The sequence below is a fragment of the Mesocricetus auratus genome, unplaced genomic scaffold (assembly GCF_017639785.1).
Source record: "Mesocricetus auratus isolate SY011 unplaced genomic scaffold, BCM_Maur_2.0 Super-Scaffold_4256, whole genome shotgun sequence".
NCBI lineage: Eukaryota > Metazoa > Chordata > Mammalia > Rodentia > Cricetidae > Mesocricetus > Mesocricetus auratus.
In genome coordinates this window covers 19,858,295-19,885,159 of record NW_024429182.1, presented here as the reverse complement: position 1 = coordinate 19,885,159, position 26,865 = coordinate 19,858,295, and the positions used below count along the sequence as shown (strand labels likewise).

Sequence of the window (26,865 nt, the reverse complement as noted above, 5' to 3'; positions counted from 1 at the left end):
GCTGAGGAGCAAGCCGGTGGGCAGCCTTTCTCCGTGGCCTCTGCCTCGGTTCCTGCCTCCAGGTTCCTGCCTTGAGTTCCTGCTGTGCCTCCCTGCAGTGATGGAGCTTGACATGGAGCATGACAGGGAGTGTGAAACGAAACAAGCCCTCCCCACCCAAGTTGCCTTTGGCCACCCACGGTGTTCTGTCACAGCACTAGAAAGCAAACCAGGACAACATGTGTGCTAGCTCTGTGATAACGTGGTAAATAAGACATATAAACTTTTTGTACTTTCCCACATGTGTGTCGTATTTCACAGGACCAGTTTTTCTGATTTTCTTCATTTGATCATGGCCCAAAAAGCAGAGAGGTGATGGGTGGGGTGTTAGTTTGTGGGCTCTCAGGCCCCTCTCTGGTGGGATCCCAATGAATGACCAAAGCGACACTAGCATAGCCCGATGACATGTCCCATGTGCCCACCCAGCCCTGCTGGGACTCACAGTGTGGTCAGCTGGCTCATGTTGGTGAAGGAAGAATTACTTAAGGAACTGATCTTGTTGTTGCTCAGGTCCCTGGAAAAAGCAAGAGCGTCGGTGTTTGGAAAGAAAGAAGGCCTGGCCCCTGGATGACTTTCAGAGCTTCTCCCATCTTCTCTTGGCCCTCTGGCAGCAGGGAGGGCAAGGCTCCCCATCTGGTGAGGATGTGGGGGACACACTGGTCTTGCCATTGGCTGCTGAGCTCCCTCTGTCCCTAATCTGCCTGCCGCATGCCCTCTGCGGGTACAGCTGGCACCGACCAATCTCTACCTGCCAGGCCCAGCAGCCCCTACTCTGGGAAGCATAACTAGAACACGAGGCCCCCAACCTATGAAGGAGAGTGAAACCCATTTTACACATAAAGGGTTGGAGTCTTCAATCTCTCGTAATTAACTCACTCAGGGCCACCCAGCTGGCCAGACGAGGGCCAGGCCAACCCATCATGGCAATTTCTCCTACAGTCGCTGGCCATGGTAGCTGCAGAGCATTCTTACACAGCCCTCCACCTGCCCTGACTGTGTCTGCGTCCTCCTCCCTTGCGGCCCCATCTTCTAGTCCCTGGTAGACACTGGCCTCAGGATGGGAATGTCCCAGACTCGCACTCCTGCCGTCAGTGTGGCCTCTGGCTCCCCTCACTGTCTAGAGCTGATGGCACCACCCCGACAGCCACAGCCATTCTCCCCCAGAGCACCGTTCACCTAGTGCCCTGCAGACCCCCAATGGGGCTCAGCCTGGTGCCTCCGCGGCCCCGCCACCTAGCACCGCGGCTGCTTCTGCATCCCACGCTCGGCACCACAGCCTCTGATCGCTGTCCACGTCTGTCCCCCTTCCTAAGTTCCTGCCTGTGTTAGGCCAGCATTCACAAGTGGTTTCCTGAGACCATCCTCTCACCAGCTTCTGCTCCGTTTATCACACCCCCCTTCCAACCAAGCCCTCATCTGCAGCTGCCTGTGTTGGACCCTACTGCTGCCTACAATTTAGGGAGCCCTTGGCCTCTTCCTGCATCCTCCCGAGACCATCTGAGAGAGATCCATGACCTCAGGGTCTCCTGGCCTGCCTGCTACAGCTACTTGGGTCAGCTCTTGGGTCTGAGAATCATTAACAGTGAGCTCTTCCTTCAGCACCTTCCTATAACGCAATCCCGTCTCTCCTCCGTATTGCTACAGGCCCGCTTCCTTCCTTGCAAAGAGGAGGTGGGGTCTTTCCGTGCAGGAGAGGCAGCCTGACAGGAAGAGCTCACTTGACATTCCCGCTCTGTCTGTCCTTCCTTCTTCATGTACATCTGGGTCGCTGGCAGAGGTCAGGCCACAGAAAGCCTGGGGAGCTTGCAGACCGGAACCTCCCTCTAACACCCGCCACTATTTCACCCCTGCTCTGCCGAAATGTTCAGAACACGTTGGCCATTGCACAAAGACAGACTAACTGGAGCATCATAATGCTGTAAGCCTGTGCCGTTCAAAATGGCCAGGCTTTGAACGGAATGTCGCCAGCCCATGGCTACACTGTTCCCGTAGCCAAGCTTTGTCAGCGAAGGGAGCAGTATGTTGACTTCTGCCCTCGCTCCTTGTCTAAGAACAAACCTACTAACAACAGTTCTCAGTTGACATTGAGAGCAAATTCATTAAAAGCAGTTCTCAGACTGGCATTGACCCGCTGGCTGCTCCGAGCCAAGCCACACTCTGATGGGATATTCTCTGGACTTTTTTGATAGACTCTGGATAATACACAGACAAAAACAATTGAGGCGAGGCGCTAATTGCACTGGAAAGCTAAGAGGAGTTGACCTCATTATCCAGGGGTTTAATCTGAGTACTCCGGCAGGGCAGAAAGGGTGGAAGGCAGGGGTAACAAGGCAAGTTAGGAAAAAATAGTATGTGGACTCGTAGCTGCCTTGTTTCATATTGGTTTGGGGACAGGGGTTGAACTGAAGGACTCCGCATCATCCCTTGTTCATCCCTGGCTCCTTGCAGAGATCATCCAGAGCAATAATAGTTACCAGCCTACCGGGAGGTATGGGCAGAGCAGCAGGCCCAGCCCACAGAGGACAGAAAAGCAGCAGGCCCAGCCCACAGAGGACAGAAAAGATGCAATTCCTAGCCGGGCGGTGGTGATGCACGCCTTTAATCCCAGCACTCTGGAGGCAGAGGCAGGCGGATCTCTGTGAGTTCGAGGCCAGGCTGGACCAACAGCCTCCAAAACAATACAGAGAAACCCTGTCTCATAAAACAAACAAAAAAGATGCAATTCCAGGATTTGGCCACCAGATGGCAAAAGAGCACCCAGGGATAGGTGTTCCCTGAAGAATGAATGGGGATGCAGGCAGCGTTCATTAACAGCATCTGCCGGCAAATGGGAGATTCCTGGGAAGGCGGCACTACGGTGATTAGATGCCAACGGTCCTACTAACCACTGACTGAGGCAGGTCTGGGATCCTCAAGGCACCTGGATACTCACACAAGCTGCAGATACTTGAAGGTAGACAGCTGTCCCGGAACCAGCGCGAACTGGTTCCCATCCAAATAGCTGAGGAGAGAGCACAGCAGCATGAGCACCTGTCGTAAGGCATTTGCATGCACCTAGGATCTGAAACTGCACTCAGCGCAGTGTGGGCGCGGGGGAGGCGAGGGCCAGGCCGCCTTTGCACACCATCGGGCGGTGAGAGCCTGGAAAGGATGCAGCTTTCCTTGAGGGTCAGCAGGCAAAGGCAGCAGGAGTTCTGTGTACCCAGTGCTCTGGAGTGAAAGCTTCACTAAAGGGATGTACACTCAGGCGCTGTCTGTGATGGTGAAAAGAGGGAACATCTCCAGCCAAAAAGGGATTGGTTGTGGAGACCAGAGTTGACTCGGTTGAATATTGTGGCTGCAGACATCAACAGCGTCTTCCCGGCAAACGTAAGAAGCGGGGGAAGCAATATTACTTATTAAGCAGTACCCTCGCCATGAATCTGTCGCAAGGTGGCTATGGAGAAGGGGAAAGGGTGCGGCCATGCTGGAGTCCTTCCGGGATAACCCTCCTTCCGGCCAGCCAGCACCCGCTCTGCAGCATCTCCCACAGCAGGTCCCGCTGGTCCCGTTTCACGGATCCCGCCGCCCCCCCCCCGGACCCCCACCCCCGCCCGCAGGCTGCAAGCCTGGAGCTACTCACAGTTCTGTGACGTTCTTGGGGATGCCCTTGGGCAGAGCCTGAAGGTGCTTGTTGCTGCACCTGACCACGGTGTCCAGGCATGCGCACTCCGGGGGGGCACTGTGGGCGGGGCAGGCATCCCACCTCCTCCTGGCCTGGGGAGGAAGGCGTGACATCCTGGTCAGTCAGGGGCCTGGTCTCACGGGGAAAGTTCCTGGGACCCCCTCAGAGCAGCAGCTCTTCTCTGACACTGCCTTGGCCACCAGCTGCGCCTGTCTCTTTACTGCGCGCTATTGGCTAACTCCAGGAACAAAGGCTTTTGGAAAAGTTTCCAGGTTAAAACAGCTCCTGGGTGACCTCTCCTGCCTCAGACCCAAGGTGAGAGCACCTGAGACGGCCAGGCACTGTGTCGAGCATCTTCCCCTTGGCGATCCAGCACAGGATGCTGCTGTCACCCTTGGGATGCACCTCTGAGGCCCAGCACTCGGTGCAGCGGCTGGCCCATCTGCAGCATCCGATAGATGGAGAGAGCGGATAGTTTTCTATGTCGCTGAGATCTGGGCAGGGAAGATGACCTGTCCTCAAGCTGGTGAGGCGTCTTAGCGGATGCACACCAGTGACCCCTTCATCCATCATTGGCTTCTCCAGTGAAAAGCCCACCGGGTGTCTACCTTTCTTACGATGGGTGCAGTAGGACCAACGGACATGGTCAGAGTTGTGGAGGTTATGAAGTGCCACCATGTACCCTCTGCCAACAGTGACTCAGTTATGGGGGCTGACTGTGCTCAGACACGGCACTGTAAGTAAAGATGAACTTGCTGAATAATCAAAACGCCCTCAAGTAGATGTGCCTGCTTGCTGGTTACCCCGGGAAAAAATCTGATTCCCACGGGAACCTTGGTGCGTGAAGCTTGAAAAGAACCGAAGGAAGAGCGACGTCCTGCTAGAAGGGGAAGGCGATCGTGGGCATGGGAGAGCTCAGGGGGCAATGCTGGAGCACAGAACCACCAGGCCCTGCAAGTGGGGACTCGGGATTCCTACCGTGACAGACATGGAGGACCCTGGGGCTGGCCTCTGAGTTAAACACATCTCCATAAGGAAAAATTTTTCTCTTTGCATGATGGGATAAGAACTCATGTTTATTTCCATCCATCCATGTATTCCTCCCCCCCCCCCCAGCCTTTGTGTTATGTGACTACACAGAGATAGCTCTAGGCAACAGTGTCTCCTATCCCCTCCCCAAGGGCCAGTAGGGTACTGGCTGCCCAGCCCCTCTCCCAGCCCTATTCTCAGCCTGCGGCATGGCCCACAAGTTACCTTCCTCACATCTGAAGTCAGGGAAGGCCACATCCTGCAGGGGAATCTGCCGTAGGAAGTCTGGGTTCTGGCAGCGTGGGTTCCCTGTCACAATCTTCCTCTTCCGGAGCCAGTCTCCCAGCCAGGCTAGCTGGCAGTTGCAGTTGAATGGGTTGGCCAGGAGGTTTCTGGGAGTGGCAGGGAATGTGGTCAGGAAGGCGTTCTGCCAATCTCAGGGAACCCGGCAGGGTTCTCTCCTAGCCACACAGCAGTCTGATGCTCCTGTACAGACAGCTACTAGTCTCCTAGGTGACCAACTTCTAGGACCAGAGACAGAACTAGCAGTGGAAGGAACTAGAAGGACCCACGCCTCCCCTGAAGGAGTCTCCAAGAGTAAGACCCAGGAAGACCTCCACCTGGGATGCTAGGCAGGGTTCCCCAACCCGAGCCACCAACCTGCCTGTCCTCCAAGGCCGAGACTTACAGTGTGGAAAGGGCCTGAAGGGTGTCGAAGGCTCCGGGGGAGATGGTGGTGATGTGGTTGTCGTAAAGTGACAGGAGCCGCACGTTGCGCAGCCCTGTGAAGCTGTCGTTGTGGATGCAACTGATGCGGTTGTTCCTTAGCATCCTGGGGTAGGGGTGATGAGAGAGGAGGGAAAACAACTCAGTGACCCGCTACAGTGAGGAGAACACCTCAGAGACCCACTACAGTGAGAACACCTCAGAGACCTGCTACAGCAAGGAGAACACCTCAGAGACCTGCTACAGTGAGGAGAGCACCTCAGAGACCCGCTACAGTGAGGAGAACACCTCAGAGACCCACTACAGTGAGAACACCTCAGAGACCTGCTACAGTGAGGAGAGCACCTCAGAGACCTGCTGCAGCAAGGAGAACACCTCAGAGACCTGCTACAGTGAGGAGAACACCTCAGAGACCCACTACCGTGAGAACACCTCAGAGACCCACTACAGTGAGAACACCTCAGAGACCTACTACAGTGAGGAGAACACCTCAGAGACCCACTACAGTGAGGAGAGCACCTCAGAGACCCACTACAGTGAGGAGAGCACCTCAGAGACCTGCTACAGTGAGGAGAACACCTCAGAGACCTGCTACAGTGAGGAGAGCACCTCAGAGACCTGCTACAGTGAGGAGAACACCTCAGAGACCTGCTACAGAGAGGAGAGCACCTCAGAGACCCACTACAGTGAGGAGAGCACCTCAGAGACCTGCTACAGTGAGGACACCTCAGAGACCCACTACAGTGAGAACACCTCAGAGACCCGCTACAGTGAGGAGAGCACCTCAGTGGCCCACTTCAGTCCACCTCAGCAGTTTGGAAGCCACTGTCTAGCTCAAAAACCATTAGTGGCTTTCAAACTGCTGTGAGGGTGTCCCCTAGCCCCCAGCCACCTCTTCAGACTGACATCTGCTAGGATCCCTAAGGCCAATGGACAGTCATACCTGGCCCTGCTATAATGTCATTCTAGAGCACCTGTCTTCCATATCACTATCTGGAACAACACCCTTCCCCCATTACTCACACCCCAAGACCCCTTTAAGTCCCACCCACAGCCAAAAATTAAAGCAGAAACTAAGCCGGCACAGGACAGGTGATTGCAACAGTCATTTAAAGGGACTGTGAACACCCGTGAAGCATGTCAGATCGATTAGCCAGTAATCAATGACATCTAAATGCCGCCAAGTTTCTGCCTGTCAAATTGGAGAAGAAATCAAAGCATAACTGTCATAAAGCCAGCTTAGGCCAGAGCGGGAAGATGGGCCCTTGTACACATGACTGTCTGGAAGTGTTTGCTGGGTGCCCCGGGCTGTCTACGAGGGCGGTTTTGGCTCCCAGCAGCTGGCCCACTTTCAGGACGTCATCACATGACTATCAGGGAGGTGCGCAGAATTTGGGATAAAGGGGATAGTCACCGCATTTCTCAAAATACAGAATGTAAAACAGCCTGGGTGTCTGGTAATTACAGATAATCATGTTTTAAAGAGACTCTGTGCTATATTGAAGGGTTCATATGGAAGGAAAAAGCAGGTTACTAAACAAAATTTATTATAGGGTTCTGTTGAAATCTATCTGGGAGCTGGATCTGGTGACATAAGCCTATAATCACAGAACGTGGGAGACTGAGGCAAAAAGATCACAAATCCCCTGTGCTACATGGGAAGACACCACTTAGGAAGAAGAGGAAGAGAGAAGAAGGAAATTATGTACATATATAATTTATATATAAACATATATACGTGTATATATTATATGTTGTGAGATGTATATCTAATTTCAGTTATACAGAATAAATGGTGCCTAAAAATTCTAGTGCAGTGCAGCCATTAACAAACAACACCATATATGTATTTAAAATTCTACTAAGGAATTGTAGCTTCTTTTGTTTGGTTTGTTTTGTTTTTTGGGTTTTAGAGACAGGGTTTCTCTGTGTAGCATTGGAGCCTGAGCCTGTCCTGGCACTCACTCTGTAGACCAGGCTGTCCTGTGACTCAGAGATCTGCCTGCCTCTGCCTCCCGAGTGCTGGGATTAAAGGTGTGCACCACCACTGCCTGGTAGGAATTGTATCTTATGTTAGATAATCTTTTTTTTTTAAATATGTGTATGTGTGTTTGCCTGCATGAATTTATTTGCACCACATGTGTGTAACTGCCCACAGAGGCCAGAAGAGGGCTCTGGATCCCCCAGAACTGGAGTTACAGGTAGCTGTGAGCTATCATATAGATGCTGAGAATCAAACCCTGGTCCTCTACAAGAGCAATAAGTGCTTTTAATCACTGAGCTATTTCTCTTGTCCCATGATCAGATGGTTTTATTTTCTTTTAAGACAGGGTTTCTCTGCTCATCCCTGGCTGTCCTGGAACTCACAGAGATCCCCCTGCCTCTGCCTCCCGAGTGCTGGGATTAAAGGTGTGCACCACCACTCCCTACTGATTAGATGTTCTTATTATGCTAATGCTGATAATAGAGAGGACAGTAATAATTTTTGGAGAAACTGGATATGTCTGTGGCATAGATGGTTATACAGATCTAGCTATAGTGACCTGTGTATATGCACATATATGTACATGTGTGTATTATATGTTTGTAAATATAAAGATATATGTAGATAAAACCTGAGAAGGGCAGTTGCCAACACCCATGACACTGGTCATCTGTGGGTGGCACTGAAATTCTAGACGCTTCACAGTTTCTCCTGGGGTTTTGCGGCACCTGTCCCTACAATGACCTTCCTAGGTCCCTCTTCCCTCTGAGCCTTCCTCAGAAAGAACACAGTGACTGCTGATCTCCCCCAGGACTCGAGAGGAACTGGGCAGATGTGAGAGGGGGCGGGTATCCAAACGGGAGCAGACTGGAAAAACGGCCACGCTGGGCTCATGGAGAAAGACTGAGCTGCGCTCGCTTGACTGGACCTCCCTTCCAAAAAACACCACCGGCATCCCGCGTGCATTTACAAGTTACTAACACTGGAAGACAGCGCTAACTCTGTTGCATGTGTGCCTGCGACTTAAACCCAGGCAGGTGGCTCCGAGGGCTGCACTTCCAGAACGGCAGCTGCTGCCCATCCACAGCTGTTTATAAAATAAAGTGTGTCCCACGGTCACAGGAGGCTCTACGTTGGACAGCATATACAGGGACATCTGTGGAGGCCAACAGGAACATAGCCCCGTCTCCTGGACGCTGGAGAGTCAGTGCTATCTGGAGGGAGCTCCTTGCAGTGGCCCTGAAGGGGTGATGGCTGTAAATTCCGGGCGGGTTCCCAAGGCACAGAGTGCTCTGGCTGGCTCCAAGTCACAACCAGGATTTCTAGGGATGGTGGACAGCTCTGCTCCGACATCTGCACATACCAAGCCACCCTGGCAAGGTCCCCTCCCAGCCGGACACCCCTCCTGTGGCTGTAAGGGTCACTCCTGGGCATGTATCCCAGCAGCCTTGATCTCGGGGCAGCGATGGGGGCTCCTCACCCGGGGGCCAGCCCACATCCCAAGAACATGAGATGTCTGTCCTACCAGACAGGTTTGTCAGCGGCCCCACTCTCCTGCCAGTGAGACTAGGAGGAGGCCATTTCTCTTCAGTGCATAGGCGCATGCTGTGGCTTGTCTTTGTGCCCCTAGCTCCACCCACTCACAGGGTCCTCAAGCCATCTAGGCCACGGAACATGCCGCTCCTGATGGACTCCAGCTGGTTGGCAGTCAGGTGCAGCTCACTGACGGAGGCGGCACCCTCGAAGGTCCCGTCTTCAATCTCTGACACCTTGTTGTTGCTCAGGTTACTGGGAGAGGGAGCAGGGGAGAACTGTGAGCCCCCGCACGAAGGAGCCCCTCCCTCCTGACTGTAGCCGCCACCCCGCCCCCAGTGGAGGGTCTGTACCCCAGCCCTTCCCTTCCAATCCCTGCCACATCCACCTCGATGGGTGCCTTCCCACCAGTGGGAAACTCACATTTTTTTCAGGTGTGAGAGTTTCTTAAACAGCCCGGTGGCCTCTAGGATAGAAATCTCATTGTTGTTCAACCGTCTGTAAAAGCAAGGAATGGAACAAACACACACATATAGGGTCCACCTAAGCATGCTTTTCACTTTGAGACTGTAGGGTGCACGGAAGACCAGCTGAGCCCATTTCAAAGGGAAGCTGGCACGGGCAGAAAGGGGTGGTGAGGAATAAGGTGTTTGTTTTTAACATTAAAAATGTAATGCAGGAGCTGGGCGGTGGTGACACACGCCTGTAATCCCAGCGCTCGGGAGGCAGAGGCAGGCGGATCTCTGTGAGGTCCAGGCCAGCCTGGTCTACAAAGAGAGTTTCAGCACAGCCAGAGCTGTTATACAGAGAAACCCTGTCTCAAAAAAACTAAAAACAAACAAGCAAAACACATGTAATGAAGGGACAGTGAACAAGTGTAAAAAATGATGAACATTTGCATGCATGAAAGACAGATGTGTGTAGAATGTTGCATATGCCAACACAGGCACACAAACTCATGCTTTTGATAAAGGAAAACAGTAGTTAGGGAGCTGCTTAAGCCTCGGCTTGCGATAACGAATTCCTGTCTCCCTAAAGGGGCATCCCTAAGGAAAGCCATTCGTGGTTCAGGCTGTCAAAGACTCATCTAGGAGGAAGGGAAGCCGGAGCAGGGGTCATGGGTGAGGGTTGCCCGCTGACATGCCCCAGCCAGGATCTCCCATGATCCCCCACACAGAGCTGGCTTGGAGAGGAGCCTTAAGCAGACACAGGTGGGCAGGTGGGTTAGCGGGTGCTGGGGTCAGGGGGAGGGTGGGCAGCTCAGGGCCTCACAGCTCAGCCGTGGACTGGGGGATGCGTTCAGGGATCTTGGAGAGCTTCAGGCTGGAGCACTCCACCACCCCGGCCTCACAACGGCACTTGTGGGGACAGGCCACATCACTGGTGCACTCGCTGTTCAGGTGGTAATCCTCCGTCCCTACAGTGAGAGGGTGGCAGGGCTGAGAACCTGAGCCCAAACATCCGGGGGCCCCCAAGATCCCTACCTCCACAGCCTTCCCCTATTGCCGCCATCCCCACCCCTACCCCCCCGCTGGTCTCGATCCCCCACTCTCCTACCTGGAATGAAGTACTGCTCTTTGGCTGGGGAAAGAAGAAATTCACCAAGATATAGAAGCAGCCAGGTCAGCCCCATGCCTCATGGAAGGCACCCCAGGGGTGCAGCTTGAACCCTGCGTGGGACTGCCTTTCCCAGCTCATCTTTATGTGTAGAAGACCCCACTCCAGGGCATCCGGGTCCCCAGGCCAACGCTGAGAACTAAATCTTTCACTTGCACAGCACTGACAGACACTGTGCTGACTGACCTACGGATAGGGCTGAGGCACTAGGCTCAGAAGCTGACCCAGATGCCAACTGGGATGCCTCTGCTGAGGCCTCGTCTCCATTTCAGTCCTGGAGGAGTCTCCTACCTCACTGAGATGCTTCCTAGGCCTTGAGCACAGTGACACACGGAGGAGCTGGCCTAGGAGCAGAGGGGTGGCCAGGTCTCCCTCCATGGCTTCAGCAAGGCTGCCCCTCACTTTACTGCAGCCTCCCCCAGTAAAGTGAGGGCCAGAGCAGAGGAAACATCCCATCCAAGTTGAATGTAGACCCCCCGCAACCAGCGGGCTCAAAGTACCTGAGGACATCATTGTAAAGGCCCCCACGACACATTCCTGCTCCCCAAGCCCACTGGAGACACACGGGTAGCCCTTACCTGAGCAACGGAACTTCTTGCTTTTGATCTGCCCGATGCGCTTGTTGGCGAGGCGCCGGGGGCTGGCACAGCGGGCTCCGCTAGTCTCAATGGGGTTGGTACGTAAGAAGTCTGCCAGCCACTTGAGGTTACAGTCACAGATGAAAGGGTTCTGGGCCAGGTGCCTGTCCAAAGGGACAAACGGGCTGTCAGAGACCAGGGCTGCTGACCTCCATGGAGACAAGGCTTCGTAACCATCTGGGGCTCAGCCAGTGCTTGTGACCTCAAGAAGGCCAGAGCTAGCCATGGGGGCGATGTGGTGCAGGGAATAATCAGTGTGCATCCCTCTACCAGCCCATCTCAGAGGAAGGACTCCTTAGCAGAGAACTGCAGCTCCCTACAGACCCAGCCTCGCTCCCGTCCAAGCCCCTCTGCCTGCTCTCTCAGTTATCCTTTGCCTCCTTTGATGTGGCTATCTCATGAGGAGAGATGGGGTCGAGAGACTGGACAGGCCAACCTGCCCCTTCCTGATGAAGAAGCTGAGGTGACAGAATGCCAAGTCAGACACGGCCTCTCGGCCTCTCCACGGCCACGGTCTGGGTTTCTTTCTCTCCTGCAGCCTCAGGCAGCCCCATGCCTACAGCTGCCATCCTGAAGAGCACTGGGGCCAGGGTGGCGAGGCTGGGGCTGCCTGCATCACAGCTGCACCTGGAGTCACCACTCCCAGCCCAAGCAGCAGTGGTGCCTTTCCTTCTAGAAGTCTTTCTGTCCGGGAAAGATCAGCAGACAGTCAGGTAGCTACTGCAGAGACTGGCTCCGCTCCCCGCCAGCTGCCTGTGCCACCAGCAGGTGGGGACATAAGCTGTGGGGAGCAGCTAAGAGTGGTTACTCCATCCATGCTACCCCAGCAAGCCAGCCGCCAGTTCTTTTTTAAAAGGGTTATTTTATTTTTAGCTATATGTACGTGTATGTCTGTGGGTATATGCACATGAGTGCAGGTGCCCGAGGCGGTCAGAGGTGGTGGTGGTGGTGAGTTGCTGGGTATGGGGTGATGGAAACTGAGCTCCAGTCCTCTGTGAATGCAGTGTGAGATTTTAACCACCGAGTCACTCCTCCAGCCCAGATCCGCCAGTCCTGAGCCACGCCAACAGCAGGCCTGCAGACCTATGTCCGGCCACCATCCCACTGGGCACATCTGCAGAGAGCTATCAGGATGATAACAGCCAGGGCAGAGCATCTCCTGCCCCTGACACAGCTGTCTCCCTTGAGCTAGAATTTGTATACACAATACAGAACTATTGGTGGAAGGCCATGGTCAGGGCAGGGCCAGTCTCCACCTGACTGCCATCATCCAGGCTATATTGCTTATTAGCCTAGCTTAGGAACTGCGGAGCTCTCAAAACCTAAGTGTGACCCTGGCCCAGGGTCTGTGCCCAGCTCAGTGCATACTTTGGATGTCCTTTCTCTCATCCATCATGTCCTACATCCAGTCTTTGGCCCTGGCTAGGGATGCTGACCAGGGTCTTCATTGGTCCAGGATTTTCCCCCTTGCCTTTTTAAGTCCTGGCTCTTCTCATCTCCAGGTCCCTCCCCTGCCTCTGCATCCCACTCAGGAGGCAAGAGGATGTGCCGCTGACTTGCCAGGCAGACTGGACCACTTGGAACATGGCAGGATTCGGGGGCTGCTAAGGGCTCCCAGCTTCCCTCAGCCCCCATCTGCACCCTAGCGCCATGCCTCTGCTGGGTTGGTGCTCCCCCAGCAAACACTCCTTTCCCATCCCTGTGACAGGTTAGATGGTGCAGCAGAATGCAAGGCTTTTGAGTGTAAAACAACCTAGAAACCACAGGGACGAGTGGTTTCAGTACAAACTTAAGTTTTGACGGCAGTTAGGTGTGTGTGTATGTGTGTGTGTGTGTGTGTGTGTGTTTGTGTGTGTGTGTGTGTGTGTTTTCTCTGCTGGAGAATGAATCCAGGGCTTCGTGAAAAGCTGGGTGAGCATTCCACCACTGAGCAATGGCCAGCCTCACACGGGTGTCTAACAATTCCCAGGGGCAGCTGGAGAGTACAGGGCATTCTCCAGGATTAAGGGTGCACCTGAACACAGTGCCCCTGTGGCTACACCCTGATGCAACAGACACACGGACAGTGGAAAGGTAGACAGCTCTGAGTCTCTTCCTGTGAAGGAGTGGCAGGGAGAAGTCTCTGGGGACAGATGCTGTAGTTTATGACATTCATCATTAAGGATATTTGGGTGCTAAAGCCACAATGAAGGACCCACAGCATGGATTAAGATCAGACAATTTCAAAGGAAAAACAATGAGGAGTGTTGGTGACGTTGTAAGGACTCTGGATAGCACATGACACTGTGGTGGAGGGAGTGTACGATGCCACAGTCACTGTGGGACCCCCTGGCAGCTCAGCTCCTTGACTAACAGTAAAGTCACTCTGTGACCCAGTGGCTCTGAGAGAAATGTAAACACCGTTGTATGGGGAGCTGTAAGCCAGCGTGGGCAGCAGCAGTGTTCACCACGACTTCAACTCCTGGGACGTGCTGTGGGGCAAGGACCTAAATATACTTCAAGTGGGTCAGGGAACAAGACTTGTGGGAACACCAGACCTTGAGCAGAGACCCACTTCCCCATGGCCTGGGAGTAGGCAGCTGTAAGACAATGTTTTCTAAAAACATGTTTACTAAAAACAATACAATGCCCGGGGCAATAAGTTCCTGGAAAAGGCCTGCCCACGGAAACAGCCCTGTCCTCGACCTTTTCCAAAGACTAACCGCACCTTCAGACACACCCACACCCACCTCTGGTGTCAGGGTATATAATAACCAGCCAGAGTAGGAATAAAAGAGAGCCTTCTTGAGGAGCCTTCGGGTCTCTGTGTTGTCAATCCCCAACATCCTCCGCACGTTCTCGGACACAGGCTGCGCAGCAGATGCGACAAAGACTGATACTCTGATACCCTGGAACACTGTCTTTGACAGCAAAAGACACTCCTCCGTCTCTGTTTTCTTTTTTTTTTTTTTTTTTTTTTTTTTGGTTTTTACGAGACAGGGTTTCTCTGTATTGTTTTGGAGGCTGTTGGTCCAGCCTGGCCTCGAACTCACAGAGATCCGCCTGCCTCTGCCTCCCGAGTGCTGGGATTAAAGGCGTGTGCCACCACCGCCCGGCTCCGTCTCTGTTTTCTTTTTTCTTTTTTTTGGTTTTTCGAGACAGGGTTTCTCTGTGGCTTTGGAGGCTGTCCTGGAACTAGCTCTTGTAGACCAGGCTGGCCTCGAACTCACAGAGATCCGCCTGCCTCTGTCTCCCAAGTGCTGGGAATAAAGACGTGTGCCACCAACGCCCGGCCTGTCTCTGTTTTCTTATGAGTCAAACCAAGGATGAAATACACAACAAGATGTAACACCCCCAAACATTACATTACATGAAAGAAGTTGGTGACAGAAGGTGGCCTGCTGTGTGAAATGGCCAGAAAAAGGCAATCCCCAGGTCGGGACACAATCTAGTGGCTGCCTGGGGGTGGGGGGCCTGGGAATTGGTACAAGGGATTAGGGAACATGACGGAAACCTTCCAGCACCGGACTGCAAACACTTTGCGGATTTTTGAGTCACTGAGTTGCACACTTAGAAACTTGTGTGTGTAAGTTACACCTCAATGAAGCTATCTTGGTTTGTTAGTTTGAATTTTGAGTCAGTGTCTCTATTTGATGCTCAAGCTGAGTTTGAACTCTTGGTCTGCAGTCATCAGCCTTGTGAACAGCCGGGACAATAGGCATACTGTGGTTTGTTTGATGTTACATGGGTGGGAGCAAAGTTGCAGCAAAGCCAGTACGACAGCTCATCACCCTCGGGGCTGTGAACCACCAAGCAACCCACAGGACAGTGGGTTTACTCCTGCACTTGGTCGAGGATTTGACTTGTCCCCAGCTATAGGAGGAGGAGATGGGCTGTAGCTCGGGCTTTCACATCCTTTGCTCTTGTTCCAAATCATAATTCTGTTGCAATATGAGCAGGTGTTCACGGCAGTCTAACTTTGCTTTACAGGCTTCCTGGAGTCTGTTCCACGGAAGTACAAGAGAGGAAACAAGCCATTTTTACATGATAGGGCCTGCTGCCGTTCCACCTCGTGGGGGTCTCAGGACCTCCTCCATCTCAATTTCCTTATGAGTAAAAATACAGCCGGCAGGCCCTGCTTCCACAGGGCCACTGTTACTGAGCAAGACAATGCATACGAAGAACGTGAGTCCGTCCATCCCATCCCCCACCCCAGGCTTCCCGTGCACCCATCCAAGTCAATGCACCTCCTCAGCAGGCTTCTGCCAGAGACCCTGGCAGCTACTGAAAACAACCATCTCCACCCATCTTTCCCCACAGCCTCTAATTCCACATGCTCGGTGAGGTTCCCCACGGACCGCTCATTCCCTTCACTGCCTGTAAGTAAATTAATTAGCAGGAGCCAGGCTGCAGGTGTATGTGTGAGCTTAATGAGTTTGTCCTTGTAGCTGACATGGACTGCTGAGCACAGTCCCCAGGGAGTGGGTGTCATACCTCTGACTCCACCTGTTCAGACTCACACAGATGTTGTCTGATGCTGTGCAGCACCAGCAGGGACCAGCCCGATCACACGCGAGGACATCAAGCGTCAGGCAGTGCCCGTTATGCACAAGCTCTCCGGCCCACACCAGCACATCCAGACAGACCCCAGTGAGTAGAGGGAGGAGACACAGAGACTGGGTTTTAGCAGCCAGAGGGTGAGCATCTCTGTGTGGGGAAGAACTCTAACCACACGCTAAGGACTCGTGATGAATGACGGACCACAGCGGCCGGGGAGATGCCGAAAGCTGGGCCCCTTGAGCATCCCGATTCATTAACGGGCACTGAGGCTGCACTGAGTGCCTCTTCTCCCTGCTCTGACAGAGTACTCCACATCTTTCCCCTCAAGGGCCAGCGTCCACACTGGTGGGATGGTGTGGCGGTAGAAAGATTAAGAGGAAGTGGCGGTCACCCGAAGTAAAGAAGCAAAGGGTTGAGTGTCAGCCACACTCAGGGTAGGGCTTCCCATCTCAATTAAACCTTTCTGGAAACACCTTCTAGAACGAGCCAGAGGCATGCTTCCGTGGTGATTCTAAATGCAGCCAGGTGGGCAGTGAAGTTAACCACACAGAGGTTGCTTCATTAAAAAAGAGACAAGACAGACATCTAATGCTTCCAAAGTCCTGCTGCCAAGAAGCAACCTGTCAGCCGGCCAATCAAACCTGAACCCAACCAATCTCCTAGATTCAATACTCCAGACTCAGCTGTTCTCAACCTGTGAGTCACGACCCTTTGAGGGGGTCAAAGTGACCCTTTCACAGGGTTCGCATATCAGATACCATTTACATTGCAATTCATTAATTCATAGCAGTAGCAAGATTACAGCTATGAAGTAGCAATGAAAATAAATTTATGGCTGGGATTCACCACAACATGAGGAACAGTATTCAGGGGTAGCAGCACTAGGAAGGTTGAGATTCAATGGTCTAGAAGGTCATACACAGGCCAGGGGAATGTGTGACACGGTCCCGTGGAGACGCCGTTTTCAATGAGCAAAGGCTGGAGTGTCACCGGTGAATGAATGACAGGGAATAAAGGCAATGGAGGACACCATGTTTCCATGGGACGTGTTCCCAGACTTGTGTGCTGAAGTATCGGTCCCCGCTTTCTGGGGGAGAGGTGAAAACTTCACAAGGCAATGCCAGCTGGAAGGAAGTCACTGGGGGAGACTTAACTCTGCCTCATCAAGGAGAAAAGGAACCGACGCATCTGGAGACGAAGGATGACATCAGTCCTGCTGCACAGGCCGCATCAAATCCTCATGCCGACAGACAATGAAGCATTGCAACACACAAAAGAGACAGGCAGAAGTTCAAACCCTGACTTAAGTGCTTGATGACACAGAAGAATTAGTTGCTGAGTTTTTAGACACACTAACAGCCTTGCAGGTTTTGTTCATTTTGTGGTGCTGAAGGCAGAACCCAGGCCCCGTGCGTGTGAGGAAAGTGCTCTGACCCTGAACTATACCCCGAGTCCTCGCAGCTACATTGTTAAAGAGCCTTTGTCTTTCAGAGATTCGGGAACAGAGGACAGATGATGGCGATGATGGCAGGCTTTGCTTTCTAATAGTTTGGGTGGCATGGAAAAGGAGAGGTGGAGGCGAGCACGACTGAGTAGTCAAAGCTGGTGATGAACACTTGGGGCTTAGCTGCACTGCTTCTGCTCTGCTTGTAACGCTCCACAGCGAGGGAGCACAGCTCTCCACAGCGAGGGAGCACAGCTCTTCCAGTGAGGGAGCACAGCTCTCCTCAGCGAGGGAGCACAGTTCTCCACAGCGAGGGAGCACGGCTCTCCACAGCGAGGGAGCACAGTTCTCCACAGTGAGGGAGCACGGCTCTCCACAGCCAGGGAAGCACAGCTCTCCACAGCGAGGGAGCACGGTTCTCCACAGCGAGGGAGCATGGCTCTCCACAGCGAGGGAGCACAGCTCTCCACAGCGAGGGAGCACAGCTCTTCCAGTGAGGGAGCACAGCTCTCCACAGCGAGGGAGCACAGCTCTTCCAGTGAGGGAGCACAGCTCTTCCAGTGAGGGAGCACAGTTCTCCACAGTGAGGGAGCACGGCTCTCCACAGCCAGGGAAGCACAGCTCTCCACAGCGAGGGAGCACGGTTCTCCACAGCGAGGGAGCATGGCTCTCCACAGCGAGGGAGCACGGTTCTCCACAGCGAGGGAGCATGGCTCTCCACAGCGAGGGAGCACAGCTCTCCACAGCGAGGGAGCACAGCTCTTCCAGTGAGGGAGCACAGCTCTTCCAGTGAGGGAGCACAGTTCTCCACAGTGAGGGAGCACGGCTCTCCACAGCCAGGGAAGCACAGCTCTCCACAGCGAGGGAGCACGGTTCTCCACAGCGAGGGAGCATGGCTCTCCACAGCGAGGGAGCACAGCTCTCCACAGCGAGGGAGCACAGCTCTTCCAGTGAGGGAGCACAGCTCTCCACAGCGAGGGAGCACAGCTCTTCCAGTGAGGGAGCACAGCTCTCCACAGTGAGGGAGCACAGCTCTCCACAGTGAGGGAGCACAGCTCTCCACAGAGAGGGAGCACAGCTCTTCCAGTGAGGGAGCACAGCTCTCCACAGCGAGGGAGCACAGCTCTCCACAACGAGGGAGCACAGCTCTCCACAGCGAGGGAGCATGGCTCTCCACAGCGAGGGAGCACGGTTCTCCACAGCGAGGGAGCATGGCTCTCCACAGCGAGGGAGCACAGCTCTCCACAGCGAGGGAGCACAGCTCTTCCAGTGAGGGAGCACAGCTCTTCCAGTGAGGGAGCACAGTTCTCCACAGTGAGGGAGCACAGCTCTCCACAGCCAGGGAAGCACAGCTCTCCACAGCGAGGGAGCACGGTTCTCCACAGCGAGGGAGCATGGCTCTCCACAGCGAGGGAGCACAGCTCTCCACAGCGAGGGAGCACAGCTCTTCCAGTGAGGGAGCACAGCTCTCCACAGCGAGGGAGCACAGCTCTTCCAGTGAGGGAGCACAGCTCTCCACAGTGAGGGAGCACAGCTCTCCACAGTGAGGGAGCACAGCTCTCCACAGAGAGGGAGCACAGCTCTTCCAGTGAGGGAGCACAGCTCTCCACAGGGAGGGAGCACAGCTCTCCACAACGAGGGAGCACAGCTCTCCACAGCGAGGGAGCATGGCTCTCCACAGAGAGGGAGAACAGCTCTCCACAGAGAGGGAGAACAGCTCTCCACAGAGAGGGGGCACAGCTCTCCACAGAGAGGGAGCACAGCTCTCCACAGAGAGGGAGCACAGCTCTCCACAGAGAGGGAGCACAGCTCTCCACAATGAGGAAGTACAGCAAGGGACCACAGCTCTCCACAGCGAGGGAGAGCAACCAAAGACTAGAGTCAGTGTTCTCTGCTTCCGTTTTCCTTCTGACTCAGTATTACCACTCTCCAGATGCACTATTACTTAATGAACTGCCAAGAAAAGAAGAACATATTGCTGATTAAACGACATGCCATCCCTGAGAACACAGAGCTGTCAACGTGGAAACATTAGTAAACTCCAGCTGGCATTTAGCCAGCATTCCTGTGAGCTTATCATTTTGTAAAGAACCGTTAATCTCCTAACAACTGTATGAAGATGCCCTCATTTTTACAGACAGATAAAAGGAAGGCCCAGAGAAGCTAATTAACTCATCCAGAGTCACCCAGCCAATAAGATGTGACCCACAGCCATCTATCTATGCAGGGTCTATGGGTGTCTTTCCTCAGTGGGAGGTCACCTCAGTGTGCACAGTAGCCCAGGGGAGACAGCTACTTGGACTCCAAGGTTGTAACTACTCTAGGCCCCCTGCTGGAGGAGAGAGAGGAAGAGGGTGCTCACAGGGTCTGGATGGCCCGCAGCGAGGTGAAGGTGCCCTTGGCGAGACTCTGTATCTTGTTGTCATACAGGGAGAGCAGAGAGAGGTTCTGCAGGTCCTGGAAGGCGTCGGGTCGGATGCAGTTGATCTTGTTGGCATTCAAAAGCCTGCAGACAGAGACAGCCGGGAGGTAAGAGGGTGGCCGGGTCTGACCCCTCACATGTCCTGCACCATCCTGGCCCTGGACACGGGTGACCTCAAGCCTCTCCACACTGCTTTCTCCTTCCCTGTCTGCATGCTAACTCTGAGTTGGCTGCAGAGAGCACAGGGGCAGAGGGGTTCCTTCTTCCCACGATCCTGCGGGGTCCCCATGCGTACACAGGGGCGTTTTGTTATGGCATCAGCTAGGTCTAGATTCCTGGCTGAATCCTCTTGATTCAGGAGGCAGAGCTGACCTGGGGACCCTGTAAGAGACAGCCTTGTCTCCAAGGGCACAAGAACACAGGTCATATCTCATAGGCCTCTGACAAGCAGCACTAGGCCCCCCTCTGCTTCCACATCTGGCCTCATAGCCTTACTGGGGCAGATGAGCCTTGTACCCCAAGTGTGGTATGAACTGAAGTTCCCAGGAAAAGCCGCAATGTTAAAGATTCTACAAGACTGTTTGCGGGCTAGAACTTGATGACTGAGGAGAGCTGGAATAGTGAGGACCAGAGACAGATTCTCTTGGACTGTCCCCTGAAGAGCTACCCACTTCCCACCACTACACCTGACCGGCACCTCTGGGTGCCATCAGGTCAAACGTGTGGGCCGTATTAGCAGACCCATAGCTTCTTGATAGAAGCTAAGCCTATAATCATCCAGCACCTACAACCTGTCACAGTGGGCGGAGAGCTGGGGTTTGTGTCTCTGGGAAGCCAGAGGGATGTGGACCCAAGGACATTCCAGAACCATTTCTTACAGCAGCTGGAGTGTGTACAGGCCTCCAAACACACCGCGTGGCAGGTCCGTGATCTTGTTGCCATAGAGGACCCTGGAGAAAAGGTAACCGAGAGGCAGGGTCAGAGGGCAGCTTTGCCAAGCCTCAGCAGGGCTCTGCAGGCCCACAGGCCTTTCACAGGCAGCCTCTCCATCCATATGGTTACTGTAGCAGTAATGAGTCTCCAGGAAGCAGGAGACACCCTCACCACTCGGGCTGGGATGCAATGTTTCTGTGTTTACCCCTCTGCCCACCCCACCCCCAAAGAAGTCCACAGATGTACGCAGAGCTGCCTTTCCAAGGGACCTCACAAAGAAGTCATTCAGTCTCAGATCCAAAGGAGAGACAGTCTCTGGGCAGGAAGGATGAACACATTTTCAGAGAGACACAGGGAAAAAATAGAACAGCAGACAGCACGTGAGAGATAGGTGGAGGGATTGCAAGTGGTGTATTTTTATACTTTGATATTTGCAAAGTTTTCCACACTGAGCATGAATGAATCTAATGTATAATGAGATGGAGGGGGAGTGCAGAATTTAAAAAAGCGAGCAGACAGGAATGTGTTCAGGCAGACAGTGAAACGCTGCAGGGGTTGGAGGAGCTAAGAGCGTGTATTTTGTTCCCAGTGTGTAATCAGTCAGAGCGAAAAGCCTGCACATTGTCTCCGCAAATACGGCTTGGAGAGCCTTCCCAGAGGAGGGCGTGGCAAGGGTGAGGACCATGAGGGTCCATATAGAGCACGGAGAAGATGACTTGAAGGGGGGAGGATGACCACCAGACTCAAGACGTGCTCAGATGTCCGTCTCTGAGCTGTGCCAGGAACTGCAGGGCAAAGATGGAACAGAGGGAGAAACTGGGCAGAAAGACAGGGCAGGCGCGTACAACGGGGTCACGTGTTTGATCCCAGCATACAATTTCTTAGAGAACAGGAAGGTGGCCTTGACCCCAGGAGTGACAGGAATCCATTGAAAAGGGTTATTATCACCTCTAAACTGTATTGGTCCCATATAAGGTAATGAAATTCATGTCTCAGAGGAAAAAGCAAACAAAAAGCCCCACAGGCCAGGCCACACAAGGTCTGATCAGCTCAGCCAGTGACAATGACTCATGCTCAGGCTGCCATGCACAGCTGTGTGGGCTGTGTGCTGCACATCTGTGTGGGCTGTGCGCTGCACATCTGTGTGGGCTGTGCGCTGCACATCTGTGTGGGCTGTGTGCTGCACATCTGTGTGGGCTGTGCGCTGCACATCTGTGTGGGCTGTGCGCTGCACAGCTGTGTGGGCTGTGCGCTGCACAGCTGTGTGACTCCACACTACACATCTGTATGGGCCGTGTGCTGCACATCTGTGTGGGCTCCACACTACACATCTGTATGGGCTGTGCGCTGCACATCTGTATGGGCCGTGTGCTGCACATCTGTGTGGGCTGTGCGCTGCACATCTGTGTGGGCTCCACACTACACATCTGTATGGGCTGTGTACTGCACATCTGTGTGGGCTGTGTGCTGCACATCTGTGTGGGCTCCACACTACACATCTGTATGGGCTGTGTACTGCACATCTGTGTGGGCTGTGTGCTGCACATCTGTGTGGGCTGTGTGCTGCACATCTGTATGGGCTGTGTACTGAACATCTGTGTGGGCCGTGTGCTGCACATCTGTGTGGGCTGTGTACTGAAGGCATCTGTGTGGGCTCCACACTACACATCTGTATGGGCTGTGCGCTGCACATCTGTGTGGGCCGTGTGCTGCACATCTGTGTGGGCTGTGTACTGCACATCTGTGTGGGCTCCACACTGCACAACTTCATGGGCACTGTTCACAGTTGGCCTTATCATCTGTGACTCTACCCCAAAAGAAGGCATGCATAGAAGCAGCAAGCTGACAGCCCCGTTTCTCCCCTGGCAGTGAGGTGTCCATCCATCCCACTGGCCAGGCCGCCAGGCCACGCAGTCATGTGTTAGTCTGCCCCGTGCATGAGAGTACCACAGGACGCTGAGCCATGAGGCGCTTGGCCAGCTGCCAGCAGACCTCAGGCTCTACTCACAGGGAGTTCAAGGAGCGGAGGCCCTGGAAGGCATCGGGGGCAATCTCAGCAATCTGGTTGTTGCTCAGGTCTCTGCAAAGGGAGAGGAAGAAGGCGGCTGCATCCTAAGACTGCAGGCCTGGTCTCTTCTACCTCCCAGCCACACAGGGCGCAGGGCTTCTTTGAAAATAGAAAGGCCAGCTACCCCTCCAGGGAAACGTCTGCAGGCTCTGTCTGTGTCCCTCTCCCTACCCCAACCCCCCCCCCCCGCTCAGTAGAAGACCTTCTGCCTGGGCCCAATGGCCTTCTCACTACCCCAGTGGCTTTCTGGCTGGAAAGATAAGGTGACAAGCAACTGTAGGCATGGGTCAGGCCTGGACTCGGTGTCCCATCCAGGTCTCACAGCCACTCAACATCCCAGACGACAGCCCTGATACAGGAAGGCCAGGCAGGGCGCTGGGTGGAGATCTGTCCCTGGGCTGTGAGACAGGACTGGCCCAGAGTCTTCCTCCTGCCAGCCGGAGAGTGTGGGGGCGGGGGGGGGCTTCACTCACATCCTTCGCAGCTTTCTGTAGGGAGAGAAGGCTCCTGGTGGTATGGATTTGATACCATTCAACTCCAGGCGGCTACAGGGAGAGGAAGGTATGAGAAGGCCTAGCATCACCCTTAGGAACCAACAACTGTCCCCTGCAGCCCTTCACCCGTGGGGCCAATGTCTGGCGGGTTGATGGATATTACTGTGATCTGAGCCCCAGGACCCTCGAGTTCTGTGGCTGAATGGGCCTGATGGTGATGCTATCCTAAGAATCCCATGCCGGCAGCCTCACCCGAATGGGCTGACCTCCGAGGGGAGCCCTATCCCCAGTATTTGGGAACTTCCCAGCCTTGCACAGAGAGCTCAGCTGGGTCAAGGAGCCGCTTCCTCCAGCTGCCACTGAGAAACCCGGGGAAGCCCAGGAGGCTCCGTGCCAGCTCTTCACTGGTGACTGAACAGCAGAAGCTGTGTCCTGGGGCCGCTCGGCCCTGCACTCACATCTCCGTCATGGTCTCAGGCAGGTTAGCAGGAATGGCAGTGAGTCCTTTGCCACGGCAGTCCACGATGCCACTGCTGCAGGTGCACATGGCTGGGCAGGAGCCGGAAGAGAGGGCGCAGGTGGGCACTCGTGTGGACTCCCCCTGGCCTGCAGAAACAGTGGGTGTGATGTCGGAGAACAGTACACGGCCACTGCCTCTCCGGATCTGCCGCTGGGCGAGGACAGGGGCGCAGCCCGTGGAGGGGGCTCAGTCACAGGCGCTCCCCGAGGTTGCAGGAACGAGTACACTCTGATGTGTTCCAGGGCCCCTGAACTCAGGCTGAACAAAGCTGACTGCTCCCAAAGGTGATTCCTATGCTAGCAAACTCTATCCTAGGCTTCTGAAACTCCAAACCACTCAGCCTCCTGAGCCAGGACCCCCCCATCCGAAGGAGCTGGGTTCACTGAGCACCGGCTCTGTGTCCACATGGTGTTCACGGAGTCCACGCAGGCTCACACGAACCCTCCCGCACCACCCTTGAGCACCCGATCATCGCCTGTGCCCGCGACACTCCTTACATGGTAGAGTCACATGGCTCAATGACTAAAGTCGAAGCCAGGGCCAAGCCCACTGTGTGACGTCAGAGTTCACGCTTTTAAAAGCTATGGTATAACTTACACGAAGCTCACCATTTTAAATGCACAGCTGGTTGAAAACATTACCCAGACAGGGTGCTTTTCTAACCCCAAGAAACTCCCTCTGGCCCTTTCTTTAAGAATATCGCTATTCTGAGATATAACACCAAAGATCTGTGGCTCTTGTTGGAGAACATCACCTAAGTGCAATCACAAGGGAGGGTCTCTTCCCTTCATAAAACCCCAGGATTCACCTTGCTGAATACTTAAGTGCCTATTAAGTCTTTTTCATTGCTGAATAGTATTCCACTTTATGACAAGGCCGTCATTAGTAATTCTACCCTCAGACGTGTTTTTATGCGGAACAAATGTATAGAACCCTGGAAGGGTAGAGTTCTGGTGTTCCCTCACTGAAGCCAAGGGGAGCAGCTAGTAACATGACTGCGGTGAAGCCACCGTGAGAGGGGTGACGCTAGGCGGGGGAAAGAAGGCAGGGAGGAAACAGCGAATGGCAAAGGAACAGGAGAAGGCATGGAGGAGAAGCAGGGGGACAGAGACTGGAGAGGAGGGCCCGAGGGGCGTGGGGGAGAGGAGAGGAGGCAAGAAGAAAACATATAGACCAAAGGAGATGGGCGGTAGCAGAAGGGCAAAGGCGGGCGCGGGGGGGGGGGGGGCGCCGTCCACCGGGGTGGCGGGCAGCGAGAGGGGGTGACAGAGGGCAGGAGGTGTGGGTAATAATGCGCGGTTACAGCAGGCATGGGCAGCAGGAAGCCACAGGCAGGACAGGAGCGAGGGCGAGGCCGCGGCACGCACCTGAGCAGCCGAACTCGCTCTTTTGCACCTCTGCCACGTTGAGGCCCCGGAGGCTGGCAGGCCCGGAGCACTGGGTGAAGAGCCCGATGGTGGGCCTCTGCCTCAGCCACTGCGAGAGCCAGGCCAGGTGACAGTCACAGAACAGGTGGTTGGAGTGCAGGCGGCTACAGGAGGACAGCAGCTAGAGCAGCAGACCCCACCCATCCATCAAGTCGCCCCTCCCAGCAGACCCCACCCATCCATCAAGTCGCCCCTCCCAGCAGACCCCACCCATCCATCAAGTCGCCCCTCCCAGCAGACTCCACCCATCCAGCACAGTCGCCCCTCCCAGCAGACCCCACCCATCCATCAAGTCGCCCCTCCCAGCAGACCCCACCCATCCAGCACAGTCGCCCCTCCCTCCCCCAGGCAGGGGGTCTTAGGCCTTTCACCCAGTCTCAACCTCGCACGGTTCCCTGCTGCAAAAAGCTCCTCCTGGCTCCCTTCTCTCCCAGCCTCTCTAGAACCTGGCTTCACCTCTCAGAGTTCACATGGAACCTTGGCCAGACCACCCACCTCAACTTCAAGGACAAAACCAAGCCACTTGTCTAAGGAAAAACCAAGCACAGGAGGCACTGGGTGCCTTTCAGTTTCAGAGCCCAGGCTACCCTGGCTGGCCCCCGGGCTGTGGAGGGCAGGCTGCCCCTCGGGCTGTGGAGGGCAACCACACCCACACCCCTCTTCCCACTGCCCAAGTGACTCACAAGGTCCGCAGCTTGGGCATGTGGTTGAAACTGGACACCGGGATGGTGGTGATGTTGTTGTTGTTCAGGGTCCTGAAAGGGACAGACAGACCATGTAGCACCTGCCCAGCAAGGATTTACAGGAGACACATCTGCTCACATAGAGCCTCTCATGCCAGCTGTGACGCTTTGCCTAGAGGGGGACCAGCCCTGCTCTGGATGTGAAGGTATTGGGGACAGCCCAGAGCAGGTGTGACTGCGCTCTTGTCACTCCATAGACCCCGCGTCTGGGAGGACAGGGAGACAGAGCTGGAAAGGCCCCGGAAGAAAGAGCAGCTCACACACAAAGGGGAGAAGAGCAGGAGGCCATCTCAGCCTCCGTGGTGGGAAGTCTGGGAGGACAGGGAGACAGAGCTGGAAAGGCCCCGGAAGAAAGAGCAGCTCACACACAAAGGGGAGAAGAGCAGGAGGCCATCTCAGCCTCCGTGGTGGGAAGTCTGGGAGGACTTTGGGCCTCCACTGTGGCTAATGTGTGACCCTGAGCTCGGCCTCCTGCATCAGCTCCCCGGCCACGGCCCGCCCGGGTTTTACTTACAGAACCTCTAGTCCCCGCAGGGCACGGAAGGCCCCTTCCTCGATGCAGCTGATCTGGTTCTTATCCAGCTGTCTATAAAGCAGAGGAGAGCTATGAGGAGGGGAGCATTGCCCAGAACGGGGGCCGAGCGTCTTGACAGAGCACTCCATTTTAAAAGAAGAGACCCACAGCGTCAATCATCTGTTCTGCGTGTGTCAGTCAAAGGAGAGCTATTAATAAAAGCTGATTTCTTCTTATTTTCAGTTAAAACGATAAATGGAAATGAAAGTCCTATTAGCATTCCTCCACCCCGCCCTGTATGCCCCTTGGGGAGCAGGCATCCTTCCCCCACATTTTGGAGACCACCTAGAGTGTGTTGGCAGCTGACAAATTGGAGTCACCCAGGAGAAGTGGCAGCAGGGGCTGGCAGCCAGAGTTCTGCTGAATGCCAAGTGAGATCGGCTAGCACTGGATACCTGGGGTGCTGCTTTCAGAGCCAGCGGAAGCTGCGATCCGAGTTCAGTGGGAAAGAATGCGGTGATCGATTACCAA

The 26,865-nt window shown here is 54.5% G+C and overlaps 1 protein-coding gene across 1 annotated transcript in view; it reads right to left on the bottom strand.

Annotated features, from left to right (window-relative positions):
• Slit1 (slit guidance ligand 1) overlaps positions 1 to 26,865 on the bottom strand; it is a 150,556-nt gene that overhangs the window by 30,356 nt on the left and 93,335 nt on the right. The window contains 19 exon segments of the mRNA XM_005063601.4: positions 482 to 553; positions 2,972 to 3,040; positions 3,662 to 3,756; positions 3,758 to 3,795; positions 4,958 to 5,124; positions 5,421 to 5,564; positions 9,087 to 9,230; positions 9,399 to 9,473; positions 10,248 to 10,392; positions 10,533 to 10,556; positions 11,171 to 11,334; positions 19,576 to 19,719; positions 20,514 to 20,585; positions 22,577 to 22,648; positions 23,110 to 23,181; positions 23,589 to 23,736; positions 25,018 to 25,181; positions 25,761 to 25,832; positions 26,335 to 26,406. Coding sequence (XP_005063658.2) covers positions 482 to 553; positions 2,972 to 3,040; positions 3,662 to 3,756; positions 3,758 to 3,795; positions 4,958 to 5,124; positions 5,421 to 5,564; positions 9,087 to 9,230; positions 9,399 to 9,473; positions 10,248 to 10,392; positions 10,533 to 10,556; positions 11,171 to 11,334; positions 19,576 to 19,719; positions 20,514 to 20,585; positions 22,577 to 22,648; positions 23,110 to 23,181; positions 23,589 to 23,736; positions 25,018 to 25,181; positions 25,761 to 25,832; positions 26,335 to 26,406 — 1,953 coding nt within the window.